Source organism: Pteropus vampyrus, unplaced genomic scaffold (genome assembly GCF_000151845.1).
Source record: "Pteropus vampyrus isolate Shadow unplaced genomic scaffold, Pvam_2.0 Scaffold275, whole genome shotgun sequence".
NCBI classification, from domain to species: Eukaryota; Metazoa; Chordata; class Mammalia; order Chiroptera; family Pteropodidae; genus Pteropus; species Pteropus vampyrus.
Genome location: NW_011889056.1, coordinates 998231 through 1007381, shown reverse-complemented (window position 1 = coordinate 1007381; position 9151 = coordinate 998231). Strand labels below are relative to the sequence as shown.

Sequence of the window (9151 nt, the reverse complement as noted above, 5' to 3'; positions counted from 1 at the left end):
AAGCAGCCTGGGACCGAGAAGTAGCTTTTCGGGGGAGGGTAGAGGAGGACGATCTGAGCAAGGAGGACGAGGGGTGTCCAGATAGGGTCACCGCATTGTCCTGGAGGCCAGCGGAAAAGCGTTTCTAGCGGGAGGGCCTGAGCACCCACCTGAGAGATCAAGATCAGGGTTGACAGGTGACCTGGGGAGTTGACGCCAAGAAGGTCACCTGTTCCGGTGGGGTGATGGAGGCAAGGCCAGGTTGGAGTAGCTTGAGAGCGGGAGGTGAGACCGTGGAAAGAGCCAGCGTAGATGACTTTGGGGAGGTGACGGGAGGAGGAGGAAGTTAGGGGAGAGAGCTCAGTGTCTGGACAGCATGTGATTCTGTGTTTTCCACACCTGCCAGGGAGAACCAAGCCGGAGCCTTGCACTTGGGACTCAGTTTCCTCCTTCCGCCTGCCAGGCGCTCGAGTCCCCCTCTCTGGCCTGGTGGCTGGTGACAGGTCTCCACCTTCCTGTCCTCTGGTCACTTCTTCCCAAGCGGTTGGGGAGATCTGGTCGCGAGAGGCCCTAGGGTCATTTGGGAGCTCACTGGCATCAGAGGTGACCTCGCCTTGTCTGTCCTGCCTCCAGGCCCCTTCCGAATCGTGGCCCTGATTGTCACCGTGGGCGTCACCTGGATCGCACTAAGCATCCTCCTGGGTGGGCCCGGCAGCCGCTTTCCTCGCATCCAGCAACTCTTCACCAGTGAGTGTGGGACTCTTCCTCGCCCCGCTACAGAGGCCACCGGGCTGGCCACCTGCGCCTGCAGGCTGAGGCTAAGGGCGGGGGCGGGAGCCTGGGTTTGCTGTCTCTTACTGGCAGGCCACCTAGTACCCTCAGTCTGTCTCCTGGCATCCAGCGCAGCCTTTCCCCTACCACACAGTGGAGTCGGGGGGGCCTAAGTGAAGGGTGGGGGGACTTCTGCGAAACACTGCGGTCGATGGCCTGGGGGCTCCCTACATGCTTTCCACTGAGCTCCGATGTGGTACTAGTGACGTGTCACCTGAGTACTTTACACTTCCAATTTACCCTTTTCCTGGAGCAGGGAGCTTTGCATCTGAACATCGTTTAGAGTTGAGCAGGAACGTGCCAAGGTCAGCCTAGCTTAGCCCTTGGCCCCCGAGGCTGCTGCCCGACCACCTTGACTTCATGGTGCAGGCCCCAGGAGGCCTCCACGCTAACAGAAGCAATTATCTTTGCCCACAGGCCCAGAGAGCTCAGTGACCGCAGGTAAGGTTTCCGTCATTTCCCTGCTCCTCCCCTGGGCCCGCCCCTTATACAACTTTCGGGATCCAGGGCTTCTAGTCTCCACTTAGCCCCGCCCCCACTGGCCCTCACAGCCTGCTGGAGCTGCTTGCGTGCTGTGAAGCTAGAACACAGGTCGCCTGCTTCCAGAACACACTGGTAGGATAGGTATGGAGTGGAATAGACAGTCTCATTCCGAAGGGGAAATATTGGAAGGAATAAAGGGGTCACCAGTCCCAAGCAAGTCCAAAACCCAGCAGGGCAAATGCCATTAGGGCTCAAGGCCTTGAGATGAGTCCTCTGTGGCCCGATTGTCTGTCCTCTGGGCCCACCAGTGGCGGTGGGGGGCGCCCTTTGGAAGTGGGGGGATGGTCTTACCCTCCCTCTGGGCCTGTGTTACCTCTGGCCTCTGCAGCCAGCGCTCTGCCATCCGTGTCACCCCTCCTTCCATCCCGTCTCTGTCCCTTTCAGTCCAGGCCAGCAGCGTTTGTGCTGTTATAAAATTCTCAGAAACCTTTGAGGATCTAAGCTCTAAGGATCTCCCACACCTTTCCTGATAAGCACATCTGTGTTCCGGGCTTCTGCGGATGGGGTTGAGTGGATCCGCAAGTCACACTTATCATTAGATTTAAGGCCATTTTACTCCAGGATGATCTCATTTTAATGGATCATATCTTCAGTGACCCTGTTTCCAAATAGGGTGACATTAAGAGGTACTGAGAGTTAGAACTTCAACAGATCTTTCATGGGGACACAGTTCAACCTGTGACAGAGGCCATGCTCCTCCTGTCTTCCCACCGCCACCCGTGTGGACCGGGAGCTCTCTTCGGCAGTCCGTCTGGCCATGTGCTCATCTGTGCCGTTGCCCTCCCCCACTGCTCCTTCTTTCCCTTCAACGAGTGGCAGAAAAGCCCCCCTGGGGTCCCTGTCACTTTGCCCTGAGGCCATCCCAGTAGATACAAAGTGTCTGGAAGTGTCCCTGGCCTCTACCTGAGCCATGTCCCCTCCCCTCAGTGGTCCCTTGCTCTGTGGTCACTCATTCCTCCCTAGGGGCTGGTCCCGACCTCCCCTCTCAGATCTTGGGTGACCCCAGGGTCAGGCCCATGGGTCACCCTTTCTGTCCCTGCCCAGAGCCGCGGGCCAGGAAGTACAAGTGTGGGCTGCCCCAGCCATGTCCTGAAGAGCACCTGGCCTTCCGCATGGTCAGCGGGGCTGCCAATGTCATCGGACCCAAGATCTGCCTCGAGGACAAGATGTAAGCTCCTTGGGGTGCACGGGGTGGGGTGGGGGACGGAATGGGGGGTTGGAAGCTGAGTCTGCAAGGGCCGAGGGCCATGTGAGGGTAAGCGGAGCAGACATGCCACTTGAGGGCTCTGTCCCCCTGCTAGGCTCATGAGCAGTGTCAAAGACAATGTGGGCCGTGGACTGAACATCGCTCTGGTGAATGGTGAGTCCCCTGGGATGTGGGGTGACAGTTCAGTCCAGGAAGGCAGAGCCCTGCTGTGGCTGCTCCCCCACGAGGAGTCATCTGGGTATTGTGTTGGCCCACCCCTCCCCCCTGCCCTCCAGAGTGTCCAGGGAGGCAGGGAAGGACTCTGCACTAGCTGAAGGCCCCACATAAGTGACCCAATGAAAAAAAAGCATGGTAGCAGTAAAAAATTAGAAGTTTCCAAGAAGTGGAAGGGTGCTTCGTGGGGAGCCCCCGGAGGGCCTCAAATGCCAGGCAGAAGCTCTGCAGCCTTAGGTGGGCTGCAGCTATGTGAACAAGGGTCATGGGTATAGAGGGATATTTCTAAAGCTTCCAGAAGAACAGCACTCAATGGCTATGCCGTGCCATGCCGTGAGCCTGGTCTGGGGGGACCGAGGGAGTAGGGCTGAGTTGCCTCGATGGCTTGCCCAGGAGGATCCCTGTTCTCCCTCTTGCCCCAGGGGTCAGCGGTGATCTCATCGAGGCCCGGGCCTTTGACATGTGGGCAGGAGGTGAGTGGCCACCATGGGTCCCCAGCTTTTGGCCGAGCAGCAGAATGGCTGGGGTGTCCCTCCCTTAAAACGTTGCTCTCTCTGTCCATTCACTGGCAGCTTCTCGAGCACTTCCTTGGGTTCAGAAAAGGCAGGGGAGGGACAGGTGTGTCGTCATGTGGACGGCCCTAGCTTCGTATGCCAGTTTACCCCTGTACTTACTTGGTGACTCTTAGTGGACCGTGTCCCTGGCCTGATCCCTACTTTAAGTGTTCTCGTTCGGAGGACGGGGGTTGGTTGGGGAGGGGTGCTCAGTGGTACCTGATATTCTGTGTTCAATGGGACCTGTCCTCCAAGATGTCAACGACCTGCTGAAGTTTATTCGGCCACTGCATGAAGGCACCCTGGTGTTTGTGGCATCCTACGACGACCCAGCTACCAAGTAAGTGATCGCTGAGGCCAGCCTCAGCCCTCGCCCTCCCACGGTGACGACTCACATCCCTTCCTTCTGTGCGGCAGGATGAATGAAGAGACCAGAAAGCTTTTCAGCGATCTAGGCAGCAAGAACGTCAAGGACCTGGCCTTCCGAGATAGCTGGGTGTTCGTGGGGGCCAAGGGCGTGCAGAACAAGAGCCCCTTTGAGCAGGTATGGGCGAATGGCCTGCCACCTCTGCTTCCCAGCCCAGAGCAGCTGGCCTGCCACCTCTGCCTGCATCCCGTGAGGTCCCCTTCCGTTCACGCTGCTGCCTTTCCTGAATTCTGCCCTAGCACCCCAACCCGGGCCAGCCCTGGCCCCATCCCAGTCTGCACAGGGAGGGGCGGTGACTTTGATTTTTTCCATCCTGTATGGATTTCGCCCTAAAGAGTCTTTAGATGACAAAGCTTTCACGTTGGCAAGATTCACAACTAAGAAACTTTTCTCCCAAACATCTTCAAGATATCCTGTCCCATCCCCCCCAAAACCCAGCACCCCGATTCACCCTGCACGCCCTTTTCCCACCAGCCCTGGCTCCATCCGGCCGACTGCTCCTCTGGGGCCACATGTGTCAGGCCCTATGCGAGGGGCTGGCTGGCCAGCCCTAGGCGCCATCCTCATCTTCGGGAGCCTGCCAGCCCTGTGAAAGCCATACTGTCCCTAAGGCCTGCTCTCCACAGCAGGACAAGACAAACAGGCTGTTCCAGTGGTTTCTGGAAGGCTCTAGCTGCCAAAAGAGCAGCTTAGCCCCCAAAGAAGAAACACCCGCCTGACCTTGCTTTTCCCGCAGCTTCCGGCAGCTCCGTGTGGGCTGGGTGAAGGCGGGGACACACTCACACACCCCCTCCTTACCTTCCTGGTGTGTGCCAGGCCCAGAGAAGTTGACCCCCTCACACTCCACCTGTGAGGGGGGCAGGCCAGTGCAGTTATTGCCATCTTTAGGTGAGAGAATCAAGGAGCCGAGACAGACAGAGGGGGCGAGTGCCGCAACGGTGCACGGTCGATTGATACTGGCCCCAGAGGATTGAAAACTCTGTCCCCTGCGCCTGAAGGCCGAGGCTGTAACTTCCTGCTCCCCTGACCCCCACAGCACGTGAAGAACAGTAAGCACACCAATAAGTACGAAGGCTGGCCCGAGGCGCTGGAGATGGAGGGCTGCATCCCAAGGCGGACCGTGGCCAGCTAGCCGGCTGAGCGCGAGGACCAGGCTAAGGGAGGCTGTGTGTGCGCCTGGCCCACGAGGCGGGAGTGGCAGCGGCGCGAGCACAGGGCCGAGGCCCGACCCCACGCCCAGCCAGGGGTGCTTTCTTGTCCCAATACATCAGGGATCCAAGGTGATGACTGGTGACCGGAACGGGACTGGCGGTGGGGGCTCCAGGGGCCAGCCCCACCGCTCTTTGTCAGGGGAGCCCAGGTACTTATCTCTTGTTCTAAAGCTGCTTCCCCGGTCAGCCCCTACCCAATTCCCAAGCATCCCCAGCCGCAAGGCCCTGGGTGCTCGCCCCTCACTGCACAGCCAGCTACTTGGGGCATCTTCCAGAAGCTCCCCAGCCCAGAGCCGCTCACTGCTCTGTGAGCTAGTCCTGTTTCCAGTGTGATTCCTTCTGGTGAGCCACACCTGGTGGCTGTGGCAGAGGACCTGGCCGCCTCCTGCCCCACTCTGCAGGAAGGGGCTGCCTTGGAGCCTGGCGGGCTGGGGCGGCAAGGTAACAAGCCCGGTCACAGTCCCTAGTGCACCGGGTGGCGGCTTCTGCGGTTTATCAGAGAGCCCACCTTCTAGATGAACTCAATAAATTGGTGACCCCAGTGGAATGAAGTACATTCAGTGCGGAGTCAGGGGTGGCGTCCTGGCGGGGAGGGACATGTCCCGGAGCAGGCTCAGCCACCTGCCCCCACAGCCTTAGCAGACAGCCTTTGTGTTCAGGGCTTCTGCCACTCACAGGTCCTGTTGTGGCTGAGCTGTGACTCAGGTGGTAAGCAGAGCAGCTACCCAGCTGGCAGCCCCAAAGCCTGGCCTGGGAGAGACAGTGCTGCTCTCTGGGGCCACAGGAAACTCACAGACTCCCTCAGACACGGCACAGGCCTGTAGGAACATGGCCAGGCTTAAAACCAGCACAAGTGACCCCCGCGCCACACACACACACACACACACACACACACACACACAGCCTCCTTCAAGAGCTGGTGTCTCTGCAGCATTCGACTTTGAAAACTTTTGAAATCAGGGCTGTGAAGGGCCGAGTACATGGGCTATTAGTCATTTCCCACAGATTACAGTTATATTTCCCTTCATTGATTGAGAGCCAGCAAGAAACTATTAGTTTATTAAGAGTTTTGCTAGAATACCATATCCGGGTCGGAGGGGGCGGGTGTGCACAGAAAGCGGTCTGGGGTCAGAGAAAAGAGAAAAGGCACTTTGGACTTCCTAGATTCTAGATGAGAGGAATTGGGGCTCCAGCCAGGCAGCCTCAAGGAGGCTATGGCAGAAGAGGAGTGAGGGGCCCAGGGACAGCCCGGGAGGGAGAGGCTTTGGTTGCGATGCCACGACCGAGAAGGGTCAGGAAAGTGGAGGCGTGAGGAGGGCCCAGATTGCTTGCCCAGGAGATGGCCATCATGGAAGCTGACACCCAACCTGACCCTATGCCAAGTGCTTTACATATTACAGAGAGTTCCCACATACATACCCAGACTCCACTGATACATCAGCCTCAGCCCAAATCGACATAATGCTCCCCTCTTGTGTTGTACAGTCTGGGTTTGACAAATATATATCGATCTGTATCTACCATTATAGTATTTTTTTAAACCTTTTATTATGGAAATTTGTTAACATCCCCCAAAGAAGAGAGAATAGTATAAATGAACCCCACTGTACCCACCGGGGCTACCACAGCGATCAAATAAAACAGAACCTCACTGAGGGGCTGGGAGGCACGTAGGCCCCACTGTGTCTCTCAACTGCTGTGACTGCCTGGACTGCCCCAAACATTCGCCAAGTGCCTGCCCTGGGCCATGCACTGTCACATGCTGGGAACACTGGAGTGAGCCCCAGTGATGGCCCCTAACTCCTCAGGGGGCTGTGCCCTCGCTGGGGGCCGTCAGAGTAACCCAGTTGGAAATAGCAAGCCAGTTTTATCCCCCACTTGGCCTCACACGGGCTTGGAAGCTGATGGTGGTGTGGAGCGCAGCCCACCCAGCTTTCCAAAGTGGAGGTAAGCTTTATCCTTCAGTCCTCTGCCAGGATGTCACCCACCCCACGGCCCGGCATCCTCAGTTACAAGTGCCAGAATCTCAAAGAGGCAGAAGCAAAACTAAGTAATGACAGGAAGGAGGCTTATTGTTCCTGTAATGGACTCCCAAGCCCAGGGCTGATTCCAGCTGCACGAATGTCTTCGGGACATGCGCTCTCTCCATCCCTTGGCTCTGCTTTTCTCTGTTTGATTCCTGTTCAAACATTCTGTCTCCCCCGGTTACGGGGGAGTGATGGTAGAGGTCTCAGTTTAGCAACCCCAGCCGAAAAAGAGCTCCCACCTTCCCAATAATTCCTATACAAATCCCTGGGGACCAACTCTCACTGTTCCAGACCGGATTATGGGCTTATCCTTGCATCCATCTGTGTGGCTGTGATTGGCTACACCCGAGTACGTGCCCACCCCACAGGCCACGGGTTGGGGTCATCCACGTGTAAACCTTGCGTTCCCCCAAAGGAGAGTGAGGAGCTGTGACCTGATGCGGGGCAGACACTACACTTCCCTGTAAATACCAAACGCATCCCATCCTGGTGCTCGTACAGCATATGCCTTCCATGCGTGCTTATTTATCCCACAGGAGTCCCCGGAGGCCTCTGCCTGGAGAGAAGGTAGCCGCTCCTCTCAGGGTCACCATTAGGATCCTATTACATAATATAATATGGTGGCAGGTCTCTCATCCGAAGTGCATTTATGCTGTTTCGGCTGTCACTATCATTCATTTGTTGTATTTGTTCTCAGTCCAGAGGACTTCTCTTTTGAAATTAGACATCCTTTCCTGATTTGTAGAATTCTTCCTTCTCTTCTGGGGTAAAATGATTCCTTAAATTAACTACGAACATTCTCTTGCCTTTAATTTAGCTGTCCCTTTTTCCTGCAGAGAAGGCCTCCAAATTCCCTCATGTCAGACACCCCAGGAGCCCTTTTCAGGAAAGGCTGAAGTGACTGACAGTAACGGAGAGCAGCCTTCTCACCGTGTTCGCCCTCCTTCCCTCCTGGCACCAGTTTCTATTCAAACTACAGTCTTCCGTGCAGCATGTGCCAAGCCCAGGACCCCTTAACCCCATCCGAGAGGGACAGTGCAAATGTTCCAGGACAGTAAGTCCACACAGACACACACACAAATGGCTTACACCTTACTGATCCTCTGAGGCTAAAGAACAACCTAGAACTATGGCCTCTGAATGTTTTTGATCACCGACATAAACCCTGTTGAGCACGCACCCCCACCATGTGTATACCTATTGACGTGTCATAAGCACATACTAATCTGAACTTTATAAAACACTAATATGATTTTTAAGACAAAATGAACTTAAATAAGTTTAAATTAATAGATTTTTATTAAAATTATAAAATTATTATTTATTTGAAAAATTAAAAGCAGAGATGGGTTTTTTTTTAAGACATTCTCCACGATGTGTCTTTGTGCACCTCCCCGGGGCAAGTACTGGGAACTTCAGAGCCCACTGGCTTCCATCATAGCGGTGACAGGAGGTTCTTCCGGAACAGTGGGGGCGCTGGCAGACCGAATGCAGTTGCCCTGCAGCCCTCGGGAACATGCAAATCCCCCTCGACTCCGCACTGGTTTACTGTCTTCCAATGCCCTTTCTACACCCCCACCACCTTTTTACCCATCGCTATGCCATCTACTTCCACTCCTCTTGAAGCCTCCAGACCTTGCTGGTGGTGCCGAATGGTTTTAAAAGGTGGACAAGTCCACTGATAATCCACAGTGTGGAAAGAGGCACTCGGTCAATGTTAGAACAAAGGAAGGTGAAACTAACTAGGCCAAGCCTGGGATTCGGAGTCCAGGTTGGTTGGACACGGCCCTGCAGGCACGGGGCTGGGCGCCCAGAGAGGGAATGTGGCCGAAACCCTGACCCCGGGCATCCCACCTCTGCTAACGGCTAAGCCAGTGTTCCACTGCCCCCAGAGGTCGCAGCGTGTTTGGGAATGGCTGGGGGCCCTACCCGGAGCGGGTCGCCAAGGCAGCGATCACAGAAGAGTCTGACCAGCGGCTTCGGCACCGCAAGAGGCTGTGCACGGCACCGAATAACGGCGACCCGGAAGGGCGCCAGGCCCGTGCGCCCGCGCCAGCTTGTGGCTCCCAGATGCGTCACCTCCGCTCGGAACCCGCCCAGTCCCGGAGAGGTGAGTGGGCCGCCGCGGGGGAGGCGGGGCGAGCGCGCGAGGCGGGGCC

General features: G+C 56.4%; 2 protein-coding genes across 2 annotated transcripts in view; both read left to right on the top strand.

Moving 5' to 3' along the window:
* UBL4A (ubiquitin like 4A) overlaps positions 1-9151 on the top strand; it is a 20015-nt gene that overhangs the window by 2300 nt on the left and 8564 nt on the right. Inside the window, exon 2 of the mRNA XM_023520654.1 lies at positions 316-450. Within this exon, the coding sequence (XP_023376422.1) occupies positions 316-450 (135 nt within the window). The remainder of the gene's footprint in view (positions 1-315; positions 451-9151) is intronic.
* Positions 480-5516, top strand: FAM3A (family with sequence similarity 3 member A; the record flags this gene model as incomplete). The annotated part of the gene is made up of 8 exons (XM_023520650.1): positions 480-726; positions 1228-1251; positions 2398-2521; positions 2655-2713; positions 3196-3246; positions 3583-3667; positions 3745-3871; positions 4791-5516. Coding segments are annotated over 8 exons (813 nt in total), but the record flags the coding sequence as incomplete, so codon positions are not given.